Below are 22,408 nucleotides of genomic sequence, written 5' to 3'. Positions count from 1 at the left end.
CTGGGGGTGGGCCCAGCAATGTGCGTTTTAACAAGCCCCCGAGGTGTGTGCTCGGGTTGAAGAATCGCTGCTTTGGAGTCCTCCACCGGTCATTGAGGCTGTTTCAGTTTTTTGCTACCACAGACTATGCTGAAACTAATGTCCTTACACACTTGTTATTTCACACTTGTCTGTATTTGTAGGGTAAATTCCGTGAACTAGATTTGCTGGGTCAAAGGCTATGTGCATTTTGGATTTAGATAAATTTTACCAAACTCCCCACCATAGAGGTTGTATCCATTTACACTCTCACCAGCGAAGACCTCGGTTCTTGTTTACCAGCCACGTAGTAGTCCATTCTCCAGACGTATTTAAGCAGGCGTGAGATGCCATCAGGTATAGGCTTTAGAAGGGCTCCCTGAAGGGTAGGTGATAGGCCAGTAGGAGAACAGCAGGGAGGCTGGTGCAGACGTGGCGGGCGGGGGGGTAGGGGGCAAAGGACCCAGGGAGAGGGGCTCAAGAAGTTTATGAAGCAGAATCATGGAGAGTTGAGTGAGTGAATATGGTGATGAGGGGAGGAGACCCTGGGGTCTCCAGCTGGGGCGACAGAGTTCACAGGAGGATTTGTAAATTGCACATCATTTCTAGGGCATGGTCTGGAAGCAGGACTCCCAGAGCTTAAGCTGAGCCAGTGGCTTGAAGCTAGGCATCTGTCTTCCCTGACTGCTTTTGCTTCCACCCTGATAACTGAATATCCAGAAAGTCTTTGGAAGCTAAATTTATTTTTTCTATTTGTGTCAGCCCTCCTCCCCCTCCCCCAATTATGTTTTGTGTTTCAGGAGCTATTGCATTTAAGGCAGTTCTCCTCTGTCCTGTAGGGTCGCTGTGAGTCAGAATCAGCTCGACGGCAACATGTTTGTTTTTTGTTTTTTTGGAGTTGTATTAGGGCGTCTGGTTAAAAAATCCAAATTGAATTGGTAGAGAATCCTAACTCAATTTGTGCCTTCAGTAGAAGTTTCCAGATGGGTAAGGGGTAGGTTAGAGAATAGTAGCCAAGAGTCTGGGCTCTGGAATTAGACTACCTCAGCTTGAACCCTGGTTCTGCCACGTACCAACTGTGTGACCTCAGGCAAGCTATTTCACCTCTCTGAGCCTCCATTTCTTCATCTGTAAAATGGAACTATTACAAGTACCTACTTCATGGGGTTTTTATGAGGGTAGAATCATGTAAAGCACCTAGAATGGTGCCTGGCCCATAGAAAACTCTCACTAAATGTTTTCATTATTATTTATTGTCAGTCAGATTTCAAAAGTCTCCTGTTCTGACTCAACATTGCAGCGCTGGATATTTATAATAGTCACCCGCAGAGGAGACCAGAGTCCTCTGGTGGGACATCTGTCCAACCTTAGATTGGCATCTAAGAACAAGTTCTCCTCCTGCCCAGGGCACTAGGCTGGACGGAAAGGAGTATGTGGAAATGAGCCCTAACACTGGTTTGTCAGGAAACCGCTCATGTCGTGCGTGCATTAACGCCCTGGCGCCTCTGCATGTGCGGCTCCCCTGCCTGGTGTGCATCTCCCTTCCTGGTACACAGCAGATCCTCATCCTCAACTCAGTACGCACTTGTCTGGGTGTTACTCTCTCCCACTTCAGGCCCCGTGCTTGACCTTCAGGGCCTTGCTTAGGTGGCATGTGCTTTAGTGCCACTGACATTCCCTCACTTCCCTGCAACAGTGCAGGTAGTCCTGACTTACAACGTATTCGAGTACAGTGAACCACAGTTAGGACCATCTGTGTTTTGTTTCGTTTGTTTATTGTGCATTTTACCATTAGTAATATGTACTGCATACGATGTTGCAGCGTGTAATTTGCTGATGTCATGCTCAGATATTCACTCACAGATGTTCAATGTCTTGATTTATAAAGATACTGATAATAAAAGGCAATAATGATGAGAACTGCACCCAGCTGCTCTGACAGGGATCACAATAGAGGATCCCAGACAGAGCTGGAGAAAAATGTAGAACGAAATTCTAACTCACGAAAAAGACCAGACTTACTGGTCTGAGAGAGACTGGAGAGACCCAAAGAGCGTGGCCCCAGGACACCCTTCTAACTCAGTAATGAAGTCACTCCTGAGGCTCACCCTTCAGCCAAAGATTAGATAGGCCCATAAAACCAAACAAGGCTAAATGGGCACACCAGTCCAGGGGCAGCAGCTGCCATTCGGGGCTCATACTGTGTATCACATCAGTATGCATGTCTGTTTGTCACGTGTCACTGTATTGTAATAGGCTGTTTACACATAAAGGTCCTTGCCTACCTGCCTGTGAGCTAACTCACTTTTGTTCTCAGTACTGCTACACAGGAAGCATTTTGAATTTTTGGATGTGATCAGAGGGGATGAGGAGCTTGCCTGAGTCCTACAGCACATTGCTGCCAAAAGCAGAAACCAAGACCTAGGAGAGAAGAGGGAAGGAAGAATACCCGGCTCTCAGTATGCTCACCCACCCACCCCTATGTCTTCACAGAGCTGCTGGAGAGTGACTCACACAGAGTTGCCAACTGGGGCCGGGGAGGGGGAGCCGCCTTCCAGGCCTGGACTGGGGCCACCTCAGCCGTATGGATTGGGGTTTGGTTCAGGGCCTCTGCCTGACAATCACAGTCCCTTGAAGTTAACAGCACTTTACAGTTTGCCAGGCTTCTGCACATCCTGTATCTCTTTTGGTTTGAGCCCATTGGATCTTTTAGAGGTGAGTAAGGCTATGGGGTCGCTGAGTCAGAATTAACTCGACGGCTCTTGGTTTTTTTGTTTTTTTTTTTTCAAGGCTAGAGAGTGTCATCCTAGTTGGCAGATGAGTAAACTGAAGTTCAAAGCAAATATCTTACCCAGTCACCCTGCAAGCCGTCAACAGAGCAACGAATAACCTTGAATATACTATTGTTACGTGCCGTCGAGTCAATTCCGACTCATACTAGCCCCATGCTACAGAGTGGAATTGCCCCATAGGGTTTCCTAGACTAATTTTTAGGGAATAGATCTCCAGGTCTTTCTCCTCCAGAGCTGCTGGTTGGGTTCTAACAACCAGCCTTGCAGGTAGCAGCCAGGTGTTTAACCACGGTGCCACCCAGCCCTCCTTACCCTCGAATATACTTCGCATTAATCATTTGGCACACGTACAAATGTCGCTATGAGTCGGAATCGACTCAGCGGTACTGGGTTTTTTATGAATGAATCGGTAGAAAAACTCCCAGAAATGAAACTGCTTGGCCAGACCATGTGAGTTTGCGGTTTTGACGTTGCTTTCCATGGAAAGACCAATTTGCTGTCCTGTCAGCAGTGTGGGAGATTACCTCTCCCCGCAGCGGCACCAACCTAGTATGTTATCAAGTATGTGAGGTTTTGCCATTCTGGTAGATGAAAAATGGAATCTCAGCATACTATGAGTGTCTCTTAAGAGTGAGTTTCAACATTTTCCCTATGATTAAGAGCTGTTTGTAGTTCCTGTTCTGTGAATCTTCTGTTTGTATCCTTGGGCGTGTGCAAATTCCAGTTAGGGATTTAAAAAAAAAAAAAAAAAAAAAGCTGCAATGAATGGTCAGAGCTCCCATCCTGATACTTTTTCATCCAGGCGCCTTTCCTAATGATATGGTTCAGCTGTGAACGTAGAGGCGGCAGAAGGGGAGAGAAAAAACTCTGGAGTTAGAGGATATAGAAAAAATAAAAGCATAGTTGTTACAAGTAAAGACTACAGACTTCAAAAACAAAAAAAGCCACGACCCAAACAAACCAAAGGTTATAAATGCGCAGCCTTGGCAGCACGAAAGACAAGCTCTGTCCTGACTTGTATTGTGGTAGTCTGCGTGCCCCCAGAAAATCGTCCCAAAGAGCTTAGGAAACAGATATACGGTAAAAGTAAACACATGCATATACACACAAAACAGTAAACGTCAGGTAACTATTTTGGATTGGAAACAGATAAATTTAATGTTTGAACAATCTGATAGAATAACCATTTGGAAATTGAAAAAAAAAAAATCAGTTGCTGGGGAGTCAACTCCAACTCATGGCGACCCCATGTGTGTTAGTAGAACTGTGCTCCATAGGGTTTTCAATGACTGATTTTTTTAAATAGATCGCCAGGCCTTTCTTCTGAGGCGCCTCTGGTGGACTTGAACCGTCAACCTTTTGGTTAGGGTTCAAGTGCGTTAACCGTTTGCACCACTCAGGGACTCCTTATGGTTTGATGCATCCTGCCAGCTTGCACTTCCCGAAAGGCTGGGTCCGTGAGCTGCCACACACGCACAGGACCCCACCTAGTAGCAGTACTCCGTCCACAGATGCTGACTCTGTCTCATGCCATCCAGTCGAAGCACTGTGGCAGTACTGAAAGCCATTTTAATTGTTAAAGTAAATAACAAACGGTAAATAGCACTTTCATGATGGAGCGAACAGTAAATAACAAACTACATAGAAATCAGTGTTCATATTTAAATAACAGTATCATGGTATCTTGGTTATCTAGTGCTACTCTAACAGAAATACCACAAGTGGATGGTTTCAACAAACAGGTGTTTATTCTCTCACAGTCTAATAGGCTAGAAGTCCAAATTCAGGGCATCAGCTCCAGCTTCCTCTCTGTGTCAGCTCTGGAGGAAGGTCCTTCTCATCAATCTTCCCCTGATTAAGGAACTTCTCAGCGCAGGGACCCTGGGTCCAAAGGATGTGCTGTGCTTCCGGCACTGCTTTCTTGGTGGTTTGAGGTCTCCCTGTCTCTCTGCTCCCTTCTCTCTTTTATATCTCAAAGGAGATGGGCTCAAGACACACTCCAATCTTGTAGATTGAGTCCTGCTGCATTAGTATAACTGCCGCTAATCTCACCTCATCAGCATCGTAGAGGCAGGATTTACAACACATAGGAAAATCACATCAGATGACAAAATGGCAGACAATCACACAATACTGGGAATCGTGGCCTAGCCAAATTCATGCCTGTATTTTTGGAGGGATACAATTCAATCCATGACACGTGGTGAGAAATCCATGTTCACTCTTACGTTGCCAGCTTCCCTTCCCCTCCTTTCCCTCTCTCTCCGTGGCTCCTCTTGGCTGGAACAAGGATTTTGCGGGTTGGGGGAGCAGTGTTCTTCAGCACAGAGCTTCCGTATCCACAGCCGTTCTCCAAGAGCAGAGTGCCTGCACTCTTCAGCCCAGGAAGCTCCAGTGAGCCTTGTCTTCTCAGGCCTCGCCACAGGCCATTGAGGCTTAGTCAGCATTGGGCCCCAGGTGATCCCTCTTAGTTCGGTGAGCCCCACCCATTGGCCTCAGGTGTGGTTCTTCGCAGGCCCAGAAAGCCAAATTGTTCACTGCAAAAGGGGTTCCATACCTCACAACCAGTTTGTACTCAAGCCCAGGGTGGGTGAGCATCCCAGTTCCCCACACCTCCTCTTACTGGTGATTTCGTGGCCTTGCTGCCCTAGGCTCCCATCTCAGTCCTCTTTTGCAACCTTCCACCCTGGGGCGCTGTAATCTAGTATCTGAACTCACCTAAATTCCTAAGGGGTAAGAATCAGGATCAGCACAAAGCTGGTTCCTGTGAGGTGGAGGCCAGACGCACTTCCACTCTCCAACTTCTTCACCATTTCTGGCACCAGCCGTCCCCCCACAACACTGTCTGCTTCTCTGCTGGGTTCAGTAATTCATTGCATTGGCCACACAGAACTCATAGACCATATTCACAGTTTTGTGGTTTATAAGTGAATTGAGGATCAACTTCATCAGTCAGGACAGCATCCAACCAGGACAGCTCTCAGGTGCTTCTCTTGGCCACGCACGGGCCCTTCTTGGCTGTGCACGTGCCTTCCTTGGTCTTCGCCCTTCCCGCCGTCGGCCCGTCCACCGCTAACTGGCCCACACCTGCCCTCACGAGACAGCTTCCCCCTTGCAGGTGTTTTCCTGTTGGATAAGAGCCAGCTGTGAGCGAAAATATTAGTGAGACTCCACAGATGAATGATGCCGTCCCCCGGGGATGCTGGTGCCTTAACTGATCCAAGGGCACGACAGTGGCAGCATCGCAGGCCTGGGATGAGCCTGTGCCATTGTGGAGAGAACTTCTCATCGGCAGGAGCAGAAGTCTAATCTGGTATTGCAAGGACTTTTATTAGCTACGATTTAAAATAGAATTCAATCTATAGAAGGCAGTGGGGAGTGTATTTGGGGAGTAGGCTTGTCCCATGGGGAAACCTGGAAGGGCTTCACGGCAGTGACCTTAGGGCTGGGCCCCTGAGGATTTTGTCCAGCAGTGAGGGCGCGGGCAGAACGTTGTGGTCCTGAAAACTTTTGACACAGTGTTTCTGAGTACAGATTTTAACCAGAAACAGACTGCTACTGATGACTTAAATCAGCATGAGCAGATTTAATTCCTATGGTGGACTGTTACTCCATTTTCAGTTTTTTCCATTTTTATAATACTGGAATTATTTTGATTGCATTCAGTTGTTTTTCATGTAAATATTTATCCTCCATCAGCTCTTTGCCCACCTTGTATTCTTGGCAACTGTAGCACCTGCCGTTGTAAATTTAAGCGTGGCTTTTCTTTTTACCATGTGCAGTTTTCCCAGTCAAATTTCTTCTATTTAAGATTTGTCAAGATTTGTTTCTCCTGTCAGTTGGTTCTCTTCCCATGTGCAGTTTGAGGATTGTCAGGTTTATGTTGGTTTCTTTCTGTTCATAACATTCTTTACCTACTGAATAAAAAGTTTATCTTACTAATTAATCCATAAGAAAATGGGAATAGTTCTCACGAGGCCTGGCATGGCTGAGTTGTCACCAGTTTCCAGTTTTTCTTTCCATCGTTGCTTCCTCCAGCTCCCTGTGATGGCTCTTCTCCCCAGCTGGATCACACGGGCTCTGGGGCTTCCCTGGGCTGGCCTTTGGAGGTCCAGAGCGCCTCAGTGACAGATTGGCAGGCAGGCACAGAGCAGCTTGTCCCTCTGGCAGAGGGAACAGCAAAAGCCGCTGAGACGGGAAACTACGGGACTCCCTGAAACGCCTAGCCGAGCCCCCCTCCCCGTTTAGATGAATGAGCTGTCAGAGCGCCAAATGCCAACCAGTATCCAGCCCGTGGGAGCCGGAACTGTTGCCCCTGCTCGGTCAGCACCGTTCTCTAGAATGCCCTTCTCTCTTCTCTCCCTAGAACCCCTCAGACATGCCCGAGACGATCACCAGCCGGGACGCCGCGCGCTTCCCCATCATCGCCAGCTGCACGCTCTTGGGGCTCTACCTCTTTTTCAAAGTAAGTCCTTTGCCACCTGTTGTGTCATTTGGTTTAAATAAGTTTATTTTGTTTTGTTTTTCGCATCGCAGGAGTCATGCATGTTCCTCTCTAGAAACTAAAGAGCAGGGGAAAAGCTAATCATTGACCCACCATCAGAGACAACCACTGTTCGTGTTTGGGATGCTTTCCCACCGGTCTTTATTTTTTTCTTCCGTGTAGTTTTTTGTTCCATTTTTGTGATTTCTGTTTGGGTTTCACTGTACTATTTATGTTGGGATGGGGTATAGCTTGTATCTCAGACACGTCTCTACCATACTAATGGCTTTTTTTGTTTTGTTTTTAATTTATCGAGGTTTATTTTCCCAATAAAAGTTACACAGGCTCAGTGTTGAAAACCTGGAAAACACAGAAAAGTAAAAAGGGAAAAACAGCAGTCATCCCAAACCCCTCTACCAGAGACAGTCACAGTCTCCCTCTGGAGGTGTGTCTTCCACTCATCTTCCCCTGCATGGTTTCTCCGCCGCTGTGACCATGTGGTGTATTTGGTCTCATAGCTGCTTTCGTCCCTCGACATTAACAACATCATAAGTGTTTCCTCATGTTTCTGCAAACTCTCCTCAGACATTTTCTTTTAAATATAACTTGTACTGATTGTAAGAGTAATCTATGCAGAAAACGCCAAGAAAAGCATACCAAAAGAGGAAAAATAAATAACACAGAGACTATTGATATTTGGGGATAGCTCCTATCAGGCTTTTAATGAACATATTTTTAACAGTTACAGTATAGCTGTAATGTTGCATCTTTTTTTTTTCCAATAGTATGTCACAAGCACCTTTTTCCTGGTCATTGAAAATGCTTCAAGGACAACTTTTTAGTGTAGATTTCAAAAATACATGGTTTTTAAAAAAAAAAAAATTTTTTTTTTTTTTGTAACCTTAAAGAAAAGTACAAATGAGCCTTAATCCTCTCCCCAACACAGTTTCTCGTGAATCATTCTATCATGCATACACCCCGTTTATATGCACAAATATGTGTATCAGACGTGATTCTTACCACAGAGACATTTCTATATATCAGCCTGGTCAGATCTACGTCATTTTTTTTAACAGCTGCTCGTGGCTCTGGTTTACAGATGTGCCACTGAGGGGTATTTAGGTGTCCAGTGTTGGGTAGCACAGTGGATGCTGCCAAGCACATCATACACATGTCTTAGCATATTTTCAGGTGTCTGATCCATGGAATTACCAGGTCAAACAGCGTCTCCATTTGCAATTTGTGATTTGCAATAAAACGGTTGCCGTCGAGTCAGCTCCAACTCATGGCAATCCCACCTAGGTCAGAGTAGAACTGTGCTCCTTAGGGTTTTAAACCGCCGATCGTTCAGGAGCAGATCACTGGACCTTCCTTCAGAGGCACCTCTGGGTGGACTTGAACTTCCAGCCTTGCGGTTAGCAGCCAAGCATGTTAACCGTTTACACCACCGAGAGACTCCCTGTAATTGGGATAGATAATGCCAGATGGCCCTCCAGAAAGATTGTACCAGTTTACACTCCCACTAACAGGAGTATGCTGGCTTCCCCGTAGTCTCACCTACATCGGATAGCATCATAATTTTTAGTCTTTACCAATATGCAAGTGAATCAAAACATAATTTTTAATGCCTACTTCCTGTTCTATCACTCCTGCATTGTTAGATCAGAAATACTCTTTTTAATGGCTTCAGGATTAACAAGCAGAGAACAGACAGCTTTGCCTACAGTGTCACACATCTTAAAGTGTTGTTCTGATTTTTACTCTTATAAATAAGAGTGCATCGAAAAACCTTGAGTATTCATTGATTTTTTTTTTTTAAGCAAATTTTTTTTCTTTAGTTTTCCTGGACCTCGAGTGCAGAATTGAATTTATCACATGCCTTTGTTCATAGCATACCACCATCAGTCCATGCCAGGCCCCCCTCCTTGGTTCTTTCTTCCCCTGCACCCCGAATCCCCACTTCCATTTCCCTCTCTGCCAGAGGCACCTGCTGTATGTGTTTGATTTATGTTCTTGGATATGTATGTCTCCTTGTACAGTGTATGGTGTTAGTGCATTCGTGTGTGTGAGGGAGAGTATGGTTTTTATAAATAGAACTGTGTTGTGCATTTCCTTATTTCCTTCCCCTCCCAGGGACTTTTGAAACATCTCAGTTGCTCTGTGTGTAGCTAGTCCATTGCCCCTGACTTGGCTTTTGGCACCTATTTCTCAAGCCTCTACTGTGCTAAGTGCCAGGAATACACACCCAGTCCCTTGACCCAAGCTTTTCTACCATAAAAATGTGTTCAGGATCCTTTCCTTAGGCTAGAGTCCCCAAAAAAGAATTTCTGAGATAGAGGGTATGATTGCTTTTATTTAAGGCACTAGATAGATGCCTGTTGCCCAACCTCTCCTCCTCTTGGGCAGCTAAGCCCCAGCTCTTTTGAGCAAAGAAGTCCCAGGCCCTGGCATACCTTGTGGCAAAAGGTCAGGGCCTGCCTCCTCCCAGTACCTCAAGAGCATCCACGTCGAGATTTCTGAAAGACAGCTGCCTGGACGACGCAGCCACCAGGCTCCCCTGGAACCCCAGACTGACAGCTGGTTGGTTGGTTTAATAGAAGAAGGGCTCACACAGTGGCTCACACCCAGCGCCTTTCCTCCCCTCCTCCTAGTTGGGACACTGGAATTCATCATGTGCCTCAAATCGTAACATTTGCTTTGCCCCACCTCGTTTAAATCTGCTCACTTCGAGGCAGCTTGTAAAAATTAAATCCAACAGCATAAGACAGACAAATAAAAGAAGAAATTGGGGTGAAGAAAAAAAATAAAATAGGATTAAAAAATGAAGCTTTGGGTGAGGACAGCACCCAGACTCCATGCTCTGAAAACTTGTACTCTTGCCAGTGGTGGCCATAGGCATGGCTCTGACTTTCCAGCAGCCAAAGCAGAAAGGAAAGTGAGTCCTGGAGCACAGTTCTCGTAGTCCACACAGTCAAAACCAGAGGGAAATTTGTCCCAAGGGCCCAAATGGAGAGAACATGTGAGAGGGGTACACCACAGAACAATCCATATGCCTCTGAAATATATTCCTGGGTCTGTTCTTGTAGTATTCACAGTATAGGCTGCTGATGTGGTCTTCAATCATTCTGTAAGTATTTATTTAGTGAGTGTCTGCCACATGCCAGGCCCTGGGGACACTTGAGTGAGAAAAGTAGATGGCTCATCCTGCCCTCTTGGAACGTCTTTTTGAATGGTGGAGACGGAAACCAAGTAATCACATAGATAAATGGAAAGTTACAGCTCTGAGAAGTACTGTGAATACAAGGTTTGAAGCTCCCGGAAAACTCAACAGAAGAACCACCCAAGGGTGAATCCTATTCCTACTCCAGTTACCCATCTCAGACAACAGCACTCCATCTACCTGGCTGCTCAGCCAGAAACCCCTGAGTCATCCTTCTCTCTGCTGTTTCTCTCAGCCCTCATATCCAGGCCCTCAGTCCATCCTGCAACTCCAAGTCCAGAACAGAGATCTGGAATCTGTCTGACTGCTGCTTGTCACTTCCCCTACCTCCTTCCGGTCCAAGGCACTTCCTCCCTCTGCTATGCCCTCTTCACCAGGCTCTCTGCTTCCACTCTGCTCTGCTAGAGTCTACACAGCAGCAGAGGGATCTTCTCAGGCCATCAGATCCCTCACAGTCCTGCCCTAAGTCCTTTCACCCAGGTGAAAATAGGCCCTGCAGGGCCTGGCTCCCTCTTACCTCCCCAGCCTCGTCTCCTGGCACTCTCCCCTCACTCCCTCAGCTCTAGGCCCACAGGCTCTCACTGTTCCCTGAACATAGAACCTCACCCACCTCAGGACCTTTACACTTGGTCTTCCTTGTGCCTCAAATGGTTTTCCCACAGGTACCCACACATGGCGCACTCCCTTACTTCACTTAGTGTTCTGCTCCAGTGTCCTCTCATCGGGAGGCTTCCCCTGACCACCTATCTAAACTTGTCACACTGCCCCTTGCCCTGCTTTGCTTTTCTCCTTTGCACCCATTACCACCTGACAGGACAGTGTATGTTTGTTTCTTCTCAGAGTCTGGCCCCTAATGACACATGAGCCCCGTGAGGGTAGACCCTTGTCTGCCTTATTCCCTGCTCTACCCCTGGTGTTAAGCACAGTGCCTGGCACCTAGCCGGCAGTCAGTGAGTATGTGCTGAATTAATGAGGGACGGTCGTGTCAAGGGCCGTTTCTCTGAGCTTAGAGCTGGAGGATGAGCAGGTGACCCAGGTGAAGAGAGAAGAACGTGACAGGCAATGGAAGAGTATGTGCCCAAGACTCCCGCAGGAGGGAATGTGGCACAAACAAAGCCCTGCAAGAAAGCCCATGTGGCTGCGTTCTGGAGCACAAGAGCAAGCATGGTGTGAGCAAAGGCAGAGAAGGGCGACAGGCCAACGCGAGGACCTGAGAGGCCAAGGCAAGGACATGGGCCCTCTGCTCAGGAGAGCAGAAGGAAGCTGTTGAGAGGCTTTGAGCAGCGGAGCGACGTGATCAGACAGGTCTCCAGCAGGTGCTGTAACAGCCCAATTCAGAGTGCCTGGTATCCCCTACACCCTGCACAGCAGCATGTTATTCCCTCTCAGTCAGAGAGCGTCACAGTCACAAATTCAGGAGGCGATGCAGCAACTGTAGACTAATGTGGCCTGTGCCCCCCACCCCTGGGTCCAGAATTACGCGCGACGGTTCACTTGGAGCATTGTGAAAGAACACTTCTCAGCTTCACCTAATGGTAACTGAGGACCAAGAAGCAGCTGTCAGGGCCTGCTGTCCTGGTGTCCACCCTCACTGTGGGGGCGGTTGCCTAGAAGAGCGTGATGTGAGTATGGAGCAGGGCACATAGGTTACTCATAACTAGCATGCTCAGGGCCTTGGTGGCCACTCTGGAGGGGTGCTCGCTGGATTTTTTGAGCAAAGGGAAGGAAACTTGGAAGAATGAGTTTTCTGAGGCTCAGACGATTCTCTTGGTATGGCGTACGTCAGTCCTGCCCCACACCCTAGTGGTCCCCTTACATGCCCAGGCATATAGTTGCCTATCTCCACATATGGAGCCACCAAATGTAACCCTACAGACAACTTTGAGAGGTGCATCTGGGGGCTTGAGACTTCCACCTTTTTTCCCACAGCCACAGAAACTAGGAAGGCCCCCAGTACTGTCTGAGATTCTTTGTGATACCGTCCCCCAACTCCAGAGGGTTGTGACCACCTCCAGAAGAGAAATGGGACTCTAGTTTCTTCATAGCCACCATCAACCCTGACTTCCTGTTTCTGTTTGTATTTCTGTCTCAGATATTCTCCCAGGAGTACATCAACCTCTTGCTGTCCATGTATTTCTTCGTGCTGGGGATCCTGGCCCTGTCCCACACCATCAGGTCAGAAGGCACCTCTCTGCAACATTTTCGAAGCATCTTTCTCAGGAGCCAGTACAGGGTCTTGGATAAGAACGTAACCTTTGGTGTCATACAGAGCCAGGTTTGAATCCTGCCTGTAAAACCCAAGGGAATCTTTTCCCCTGTGTCACACTGTGCGTGACCTAGGACAAGAACTGTAACCTCTCTGGGCCACAGTTTCCTGACAGGGAATGATGAGAGAATGTGGCAGGTGTTTCCTACCACCGTAGTTGTTGGGGAAGCCATTTGTAAACAGAAAGGCCACTGTTAGCTGTTACAGCACTGAGGTGAGCAACACCAGTGCCACCTACCAGTTACCGTTGCCTGCTGGGCGCCAAGCCCTAGCTGGGCTCTTTATTCATGGTCTCCCTGAAGAATGAGAGAGAGGTGAATGGTGAGAAGTTAAAAACATGGGCTCTGGAATTTGACTACCTGACTCTGCAGCCAGACCCTGCCACTTAATAGCCCTATAACCATGGGCAAGTTACTTAATCTCTCTGGCCTCAATTTCCTCAGCCAAACGTGGAGGAAAATAATAGTATGTTCCTTGCAGGGTCATGTGGAAAGCTCATTGCACCGTACCTGGCATTCAAGATGTGTTTGGTAGGTTAGCTATCATTGTTACTGTCATCAATATTATTGTCTGTGTTAGCATGCCACATATCCCCATAAGGTCAGTTTTTGCTTTTAATCTTGTGGTATAGTTGGGGGAACTGAAGCTCAGAGAGGTTGAGAAGTTTGCTAGGATCATACAGCCAGTAAGCAGGAGAGCCAGAATTCGAACTCAGGACTGCAAGGCTCCAAAGCCCATGCCCTTCCCACTGCCACACACTCATGAGGAAACCTGTTTGGCTCAGTGGGAGGCTATCTAGACTAGCGTTCCTCAGGAGGCCCGCTGCTGGCATTTTGGACAGGTCAGTTCTCCATTGTGCAGGATTGTCCCATGCAAGACATTTGGCATCCCTAGCCCTACTCACCAGATGGCAGTTGGGCCCCCACTGCTCTACTCCCAGCTTATGACTACAAAACGGTCCCAACATGTTTCCATCTGACCCCTGGAGGTGGTACATCTCGGGCTGAGACCACTCACAGACCATGAGAAAGCCAGCAGAACAGGGAAGGCCAGGAGGAGAGAACACTACTTGAACTCAGCATTGAAGGGTAGGAAACCTGGAAGAGGCACGGAGGAGGGAGAAGCCAGGCCATGTGCTGGAAGGGCTGTGCACATTGAAGGCACAGTCAGGATCTTCCCAGAGCCGGTGAAGAGAAGGATCTACTTAGGAGAGTTGTTGAAAGCCAGGGTAGGTTCAGCCTCCTTCCAGCAGACCTGCTGGCAGGATGATGCCCTGGGCTGAAGACCTGGCACTGCTAGCGCTGTAATTGTGTGAGTTATGCAAGCTCTCCGACCATCACTTTCCTCACCTGTAAAACGGAGGTGCTAGGAGTCCTTCCTCATAGAGGGTGGTAAGGATCAAGTGAGCTAGAAGGCCTAGAGAACCTCAGTGACTTGCAGCCGGCCAGATCACGGCGGACCCAAGCGCCTTCCTTGCCGGATAGCCCTCTCCTGTCATGGGGGGAGGGGAAGGGCAGTCACTTCCAGGCACTGGGCTCCGTCCTTTCTCCATGCTGATCAGGGTCCTCCCAACTCCAACCCGTCCCACCCCAGCATCTGTGAGGAGTCAGAGACCCTTCAGTTGTCCCCACAGCCTGACCACCACCTCAGAGTGAGAGAACCCAGAGTATTTTGAAAGCCACAGGCAGGCAGTGCGTGGGGAATTACCTCGCTGGAAATTTTTTTTTTTTTTATCTCTTATCTCCCCAGAAGCCCTACAGAGGAGGGCTGCTCTCTGTCCAGTCCCAAGCAGAGCATTTTGAACCTGTCAGGGTAACACCAGACTTTTTTCCTTTTAGAATAGCCAAGGGACTTCGTCCCAAATTTCTCATGGATTAGCCAAGAAACTGTTGTGTATCTTTTAACCAATGCATAATTTTTACTAATAGAAATTATCAACAGAAAATAAAACTGACAGCAGCTAAAACTGCACGTGGTTTTAAAATTTATTATTTCCTGGTAAAATTTAGGGCAGAAAATTGGGAAAACTGGTCCTGATATTGTCCTGGCCCCTGCTTTCCCTGCACCCTGTGCTCAGCCCTAACAGGGCATGTGTGGCAGGACGCACAGCAGTCTCCCTCTCAGTTTAGGAGGCCATCCTAAGTATAGGGCTGGCTCTTAAAGGCACAAAAGGACAATTTAAAAAAACAGAAATTGGACCTTGTAAAACCACTGGATGACGGAGGGCTACTCCCTGTGCTCAAAGCTGTCCTCTGAAAAAAATCAAATATAGACCCAAAACTGTTGGATGAATGAAATCTTTATGGTAAAATTTACATGGAAAAGAGCTGACTCCTATGACAATAATTTTAGTTAAAAAGGGGAGAGAACGGCATAATTGAACCATGCTGTTTAGAAAGTCAATCCAAGAATTAAATTGAGTTGTCTTAAATACTTTCTCAGTGGAAATTCCACAGTTTTAGAATTTAGACTAGCTGTTTGTATCCACAAACTGAGAGGCCGACCTTCCTCAGGTTCAAAACAGGCACCTTGCAGCTCACAGGGCTCTGTTCCCACCAGGATTCACAGCAGGTAAGGGTAGAGTGCAAGGAGCACTGGTGGCGCAGTGGTTAAGTACTTGGCTGTGAACTGAAAGGTTGGCAGTTCAAACCCACTAGCTGCTCTGTGGGAGAAAGATGTGGCAGCCTGCTCCCGTAAAGATTACAGCTTGAGAAACCCTATGGGGCAGTTCTACTCTCTTCAGTAGGGCCATCATAAGTCATAATCGATTTGATGGCAAAGAGTTTGGATCTTTTTTTTTTTTAAAGGTAGACCGAGGTTCTGAGCTTGTCTGTCTGACTCCAGTGTTTTGTCCCAGTTTGGCAAAAGTGAGGTGGACGAGAGAGCTGAAGGAGGGCGAGCCAGCCACCCTCTCCCCAGCAGACCTGTGGTCCCCTGAGGATCCACAGAGCAGAGGCCTGCTGAACCCTGAAAAGATCTGAGCACCAAGCCATATCAGCCCAGGGCTGAGGCCCTCTCAGGATCCCTTCTACCCCCACCACTGTGCCCCAGCCCACCTCAAGCCTCTCTGGGAAAGCATCACAGTAGGGGCAATTAGGGGACGGCAGGCTGCAGGCTGCATCCTGCTTTCACCTTGTTCATTCACCAAGGCTCATTTGAGCCCAAGCCACCACCCTGATTTCCCCCTGCCAAGGAAACCTTGGCTTATGCCAACCTCTGAGCTCATGCCCCACCCAGCTGACCTTCAGAGGGGAAAAAGGGCCAGAATGCCAAAATCTGCCACCCGGGAGGAGGAGGCCACTGACCTCCTCCTCCACCCCCAGGGGAGAAGGGCACCGTATGAGCCCTCAAGGGCCAAAGATTCTTGCTGCTGCAGAACTCTGCAGCCGTTCAGCAGGCGTTTACCCGGAGCCCCCAGGCGCCAAGCCTGGCACAGGGGCTGTGGAGGTAATGCACAGCTGTGCCCTCAAGCTCAGAGGCACACCAGCCAGATTGCTTGACCCTTTCCCCGTATTACCCAGCAGCCCTTCTTCTCTCAGAATAACAAAGACATCAGTCTAGAACTTCCTACTTGAAGTTGAAGCTATAGTTAAAAGAAACCTCATTTAGCTTACAGTGTGCAGGCACTTATTTGATCCTCTTAATAACACTGTGAGAAAGGTCCTGTAGTTTTCCAGGTGAGGGAACAGTTGCACAGGTAAGTTAGACAGCTTTCCCAGGGTCACACAGCCAGTAAGTGGCAGAGCTGGGATTTGAACTCAGGAAGTCTGATTCCAGGGTCCATGCTCTTAACCACTGCACTCTGCTGGCAAGGAAGCTAAGCACCAGGCTCCTAAGGAAGAGGCCACGCTGAGGTGAAGTGGCAAGCTTCTCAGGCCTCTTCTGTGCCTGCACCCATATCTGCACATACTCCCTGGCTTCAGACACCCCCACGTGGCTTGGCTTGAGCTGAAAGTAGCGTCCAGCCTCATCCATCCTATCTGCTGCCTCCTGCCTGCCCAGAACCCTGCTCCAGAAGCCTGCTCTCAGTTCTCTCCGTGTGCCTCCTACATGAGTATTTAGAAAGCCTACTGTCTATTCACACGCCAGCCCTGTGAGGCAGAGGAGTTGGCTCACTGACACTTGGGGAAATGGAGACCCGGAAATGCTTCTTGTATTCACATCTTTTTTCTCCAAGCCCTGCATTCTTAGAAAGAGAGCTGCTTTTTCTCCACTGTTACTGCTATGACCTGGCTTGCCTCAGTTTACCTGTCCCAGTTGGGAGGATCCATTCCTGGATTTGCCTGCCTCATTAACAAAAAATCAAATCTATTGCCACTGAGTCAGTTCTGACTCATGGCGACCCTACAGGACAGAGTAGAACTGCCCCATAGGGTTTCTAAGGAGCAGCTGGTGGATTTGAGCTGCCGACCTTTTGGCTTGCAGCCGTAGCTCTTAACCACAGCACCACCAAGGCTCCGTTGCCTTATTAGTCATTATTAATATGACCTGGTATAATAAGACTTTGAAGCTCAGGCTGTGGATGAGAGTGTCTTGGTGACAGAAGTCCACAGTTCCTATGTACTTGCTGTGGGCCCAGTGCTGGGCCAGGCATCTCACCTGCCTTCTTACATCTTCACAGCAAGCCTTTGAGGCCGATGGTATTTTTTATCCCCACATACGGGTGAGAAAACTGAGGCCCAGGGAGGGGAAGTGGTTTACCCAGGGCCACACAGCTGGTACGTGGCAGAGCAGAGTTCAGGGCTGGGCCGCCCAAGTTCACAGAGCACTCCAAGAGGCTCTATTGCTCATCTTGATCTGAAGAAGGGCCCAGAAAAGAAAGCCTGTCTTCCCTGTGTGACCAGGGAGAGGGGTATGCTAGGTAATCAGAGAGAACATTTCCAAAGCTGAGACTAGGCTGGTCCTGAGTGAACATGAAGGTGTCATCGTCTGGTGGGCGAGCCCAGCTAAGCCTAACCTGTTGCGTGAGAGCAGCGCTTCTCAAATTTGAGTGTGCAGTAGGTCATGGTGTGGAGAGTGACCGTCAGGCTCCCTGACTTGGTCAGTCAAAAAGGGTATCCAGGGATATGCATTCTTGACAGACAGCATGAGGGAATCCAAGGTCCAGTGTTCGCAACAGGGACATCATGGCTTGCTCAGAGGGCCCTGTTACTACCAGATTCATAGCTGGTAAGGGCAGAGTGCGGTGTCGAGCCTGTCTGTCTAACACCAAGGCCAGTGTTCTGTCCAGGCTTGGCAAAAGTGAGGGGGATGGGAGAGCTTAAGCAAGGTGGGCCGGCCACCCTCTCCCACATGGACCTGTGGTGACCAGAGAATAATGGGCCAGGTTTTGGAATCCATCGCTCTCCTAAAAACTGCATTGTACATGAAAGTCAGTCTGCTTCTGCTTTGTATTTCTCTGGTAATAATCAAGAGACAGGACAGAGGGTGCTTTACTAGGGGTCCAGAGACCAAGGTTCAGGTTTCAGCTCAGATACTGGCTCCCAGTGTGATCCTGGGCAAGTCACTTACCCTCTGAGGGCCTTCATTTCCACACCTGTAAATGGGAACAGTAATGCCTACCTACTGGGGCAGCTGCTAGGGTGCCAGGAGAGAACCGCTGTAAACAGGGGCCTGGGTGGGGTGTTGGGTGTGCAATGGCCCGTGGGGGCTCTGTTTGCCGACCTGCTTTGTCTTTCTTTCCTTACAGCCCCTTCATGAATAAGTTTTTTCCAGCCAACTTCCCAAATCGACAGTACCAGTTGCTCTTCACGCAGGGCTCTGGGGAGAACAAAGAAGGTTAGTACTACCTGCTGCCCCTGGGCTGGGCCTTGGGTGTCTTCCCCTCTGCTCCCTGGCCTCCTGCATTGGGACTCTCCAGTAGAGCAGGTGACGGGAAAGGTAGGCTCCGGAATCTCATGCCTGGGGCCTTGTCCCAGCTCTGTCACTGCCGAGAAACTTGAGCTCTGTCTGAGCCTCCAGGGCTTTTGTTGTTATTGTTGTTTTATCTGTAAAATAGAATTGATAGTCTAGTACCTCCGTGATTGGGCTGCCGCTAGACTGGTGAGTAAGGGATGTGTGGAAAGCATGCAGCACACGGCCTGGCTCACATTCTGCACCCAGGAAATGTTGGCGCTCATGACTGGATTGTGATTACCTGAAGTGTGATTACTATACCATGTAAAATTTGAAAAAAATTGTTTCACGACTTTAAAAAAAATGAAACCCCTGGGGAATCGGGGAGATCCTGGCCTTTGTGGGTTAGTTAGAAGTGTCAGTGGCTTGACCAAATGGAAGGTGTTTGTCTCTTCTGTGAAAGTCTAACCTTGCACACGTATGGCTCTTCTTACTGGTCCCTGACGCATTCAGCCTGGTCCCTAGAGAGCGCTGCCTTTGTGTGTTTCCTTTTTGCACTTCTAGTGCTTGTGTGCCCAGTCAATGCGTCTTGAATTTTAGAAGGTCAAAGTCAAAGCTTGCTAAGGCAGCTCGGCACCACATTTAGAGTCCCAAGCTGTCTTGTGCTCAGCCATACTTGAGGTCCCTGGGGGGCCCAAGCTGACACACCATCACAGCACATTCCAGCCAGAGGGGATGGAGAGGTCTGTGCATCACACCCATTTAGCTGCAAGGGAAGCTTGTAAACGTGGCTGTTAGCTAGTTGGCTTCTCACCATCAGGGTTCTATTACCACAGAGGAGGGAGGGAACCGAACTTGGGGACAACCCCCAGTCTGCTACACTCTGGAATCTGAAAGTGACTTCACTATGTGCCCCGGGGCCTCTTCCACCACCTCCCGGGCCTCCTTATGTGGAAATTGAGAAACTATCAAGAGTAGGTCTAACATCAGGATGTCACCTTCAGGGCTTCCCTCAGTAGCAGCCTCACGGGCTGCCTCCTCCCTATTCTCCAGGCCTCTGGCCTCAATCTCGCACCTTTCTCTTCCTTTTCCAGTGGAATAGGGCTGCCAGCAGCACCCTTTTTTATTCCTTTGATGGCAAAGTAGAAAGATTCCAGAATGAACCGGGCTGTTGCTAAAAGCCTGGGCTCAGTGGCAGCAGTGGCAGCTGGCACTGATTGGGCCTCTGCTCTGTGCCACGCCCTGTGCTGAGCGCTGTGTAAAGACCATCCCATTACTCCCCAAGGCACCCCTGTGAGGTGGGTTCTGTTACCACCTTTTTACAGATAAGGAAATGGAAGCTCAGAGAGGGAGCTGCCTCCCCCAAGATCACCCAGCTGCAAGTGGCAGAGCCCAGATTCAAACCATGTCTGTCTGTCCCCAGAGCCTGTGCTCCCAACGCCACAGACTTCCTCCCACTGACCTGTGCCAGGCCCGTCTCCTCTCTGGGCCTCCGTTCCTCCTCTAGGAAATTGGAGGCTGGGATGGCTCCAGTGAGCTCTCCTCATCCTGAAACTCCCACCCGTCTGGCTTGGCTGAGGCTGAGTCCACCCAGCCTGCAGGATTCTGACAGTGGCCACAGCCGTGCCCTCCACCCAGGGGCTGATGGGGGATGGGAGGCAGCCCTACCCTGGGGAGTGGACTGACCGGGCCTCTCTGCCCAGAGATCGTCAATTATGAGTTTGACACCAAGGACCTGGTGTGCCTGGGCCTGAGCAGCATCGTTGGTGTCTGGTACCTGCTAAGGAAGGTGAGTAGCCCAGGCCCCAGTAGAGGGGGGAAGAGCCAGGTGCGGGGGGATGGGCAGGAAGCTAGCTGGCCTCACCCCCGCCTTTTCCCAGCACTGGATCGCCAACAACCTCTTTGGCCTGGCCTTTTCCCTCAATGGGGTGGAGCTCCTGCACCTGAACAACGTCAGCACCGGCTGCATCCTGCTGGGTGGACTCTTTATCTACGACGTCTTCTGGGTGAGTCAGGCAGGGCACCCGCACCCTTCTGCTCCCAAGAGACAGCAGTCTGGCGGAGTCAGCTTACTTAGGCTGAAAGTGGAACCCTGGAGCAGGTCTTCCCTGGGCCCAGCTGCCCTTGTCTGTAATATGGGGCCTGAGAGCAGATTCCAGCATCCACTGAGAGACTACCACATGTCAGTGCCTTCCAGTGGCCCGCATGTCATCCTCACTGTGGCTCTACAAGGGGTGTTACTGACTCCCATGTCTCCCCAGTGAGCGAATTGTTCGGGCAGGGTGGTAGAATGTTAATAAGTGGGCCCCACAAGGGCTGCACATGGCCTAGGCCTCACTGCACGAGCAGGACCAAAGTCAATCTTACCCAGGCACCTTTTCCTGTCCCCGGGCAGCCTCTTCTCCCCTTGAGTGCGTAGCGATGGAGGATTTCATCTCTTGAGGGGGCAGAACCCTGAACAAACATAAGCTGTCTGGCTTTGGCCACTTGGAGGCCCTTTCCAGCTCTGTCAAATGGCCCTTTTTTGTTTCCCAGAACTGGGAGCCCACATGAAGTGTCCATATGACCAAGATCTGTGGCTGCCTAACCTTGGTGTCAGATCTGTCTAGAGCTTCTCCCAGCTCTCCATCCCACTCCCTGTGGGTCTCAAGTTGTCACCAGAGACAACCATGCTTTCCCACCCGACCCCTCACCACCCTTCAGACACCTCTCTTCTCCTTATAGGTATTTGGCACAAACGTGATGGTGACAGTGGCCAAGTCCTTTGAGGCACCAATAAAATGTAAGTGATGCCTCCACTCCCAGCTGTCTTGTCCCCTCATGGCCCCTGTTTGATCAGGACCTCTCCCTCATCTCCTCCACACGCCTCTTCCTCCTCCAAGCTCTCCCATGCTCTCCATCCTGGTCTTCTCTTCAGTGATTCTTCTGGCTACGTCCACAAGCAGCCACCCTTCTGCCCAGGCCCTGACCTCGGGCCTCTTGGTCATAGTGCAGTGTGGTGTGAGAGGAACTGGAGTGGGAGTAAGACAGAGAGCGGCTGCCCAACCAACCCAGCTTGTGGCAAGGGACACAGCACAGGGGCTTTCCTCTCTGAGACCTGAAGCTCCCCTCAGTGGATCCCCACAGCACCTGAGTGTGCTGTCTCACACCTCTCCCACAGCCCTGTTTTTGTTCTTCAGTTGTATCCATTGGTTATAAGTATTAGAAGATCAACTACAAGAGCCTTTACACAAGGGGAGATTCTGTCATCTCACACAATAGCAAGCTCAGTGGTAGAGCAGCTTGGAAGTGAGTTAATTAGCACCTTGTTGGAATCACCAAGAACCAAGGTCACCTCAGTCTCCCACTCTGCCATTCTCAGCAGGTCCACTTGTCCCTTAAGCTCATCCCCTCATGGTTCCAAGATGGCTGCCACAATTCCTAGCATTAATGCCCCACACAACCGAGTCCGGAGGCAGAAAGGGGTGAAATGTTTTTCCCGAAGTCCCCTGCAGCCTCTCTTACATCTCACTGACCAGAATTGGGTCACAAGCCCAAGTCATCAGCAGGCGCATGGGAAAACCATTAGCTTAGAGCCTAAACTTTAGACTAGTCAAGAATCACATCCTGGGATCCCAAGGCTCAGAGAGGGGCACAGACTCAGGCACAGGCTCAAGAGAAAAGGGAAGGACGTTGCTGGAAGGCAGTCAGCGGTGAGAGCCAGGGGGCATGGGCTCTGGGTAGTGTGCATTCAGGGTGAAATGGGCCTTGCAGAGTCCAGAAGTCGTGTCTTTCCCACAGTCTCCCTCTCCTCC

The 22,408-nt window shown here is 49.4% G+C and overlaps 1 protein-coding gene and 1 non-coding gene across 5 annotated transcripts in view; both read left to right on the top strand.

Moving 5' to 3' along the window:
* HM13 (histocompatibility minor 13) overlaps window positions 1-22,408 on the top strand; it is a 51,870-nt gene that overhangs the window by 4,263 nt on the left and 25,199 nt on the right. For all 4 annotated transcript variants that reach the window (XR_007515448.1, XR_007515450.1, XR_007515449.1 and 1 more), the window contains exons 2-7: window positions 7,177-7,275; window positions 12,606-12,688; window positions 18,469-18,557; window positions 20,318-20,403; window positions 20,495-20,620; window positions 21,339-21,396. Coding sequence is in view for 1 of the 4 variants with exons in the window: in XM_049869783.1 (XP_049725740.1) it covers window positions 7,177-7,275; window positions 12,606-12,688; window positions 18,469-18,557; window positions 20,318-20,403; window positions 20,495-20,620; window positions 21,339-21,396 (541 nt within the window). In the remaining 3 variants the exon portion in view is untranslated. The remainder of the gene's footprint in view (window positions 1-7,176; window positions 7,276-12,605; window positions 12,689-18,468; window positions 18,558-20,317; window positions 20,404-20,494; window positions 20,621-21,338; window positions 21,397-22,408) is intronic.
* Window positions 14,819-14,957, top strand: LOC126067881 (small Cajal body-specific RNA 11). The gene has a single exon (XR_007515493.1). It is a non-coding gene; the product is annotated as a small Cajal body-specific RNA 11 (non-coding RNA).

Source organism: Elephas maximus, chromosome 25 (assembly GCF_024166365.1).
Source record: "Elephas maximus indicus isolate mEleMax1 chromosome 25, mEleMax1 primary haplotype, whole genome shotgun sequence".
NCBI classification, from domain to species: domain Eukaryota; kingdom Metazoa; phylum Chordata; class Mammalia; order Proboscidea; family Elephantidae; genus Elephas; species Elephas maximus.
The sequence above is the reverse complement of the archived record's forward strand: the minus strand, read 5'-3'. Positions and strand labels throughout refer to the sequence as shown.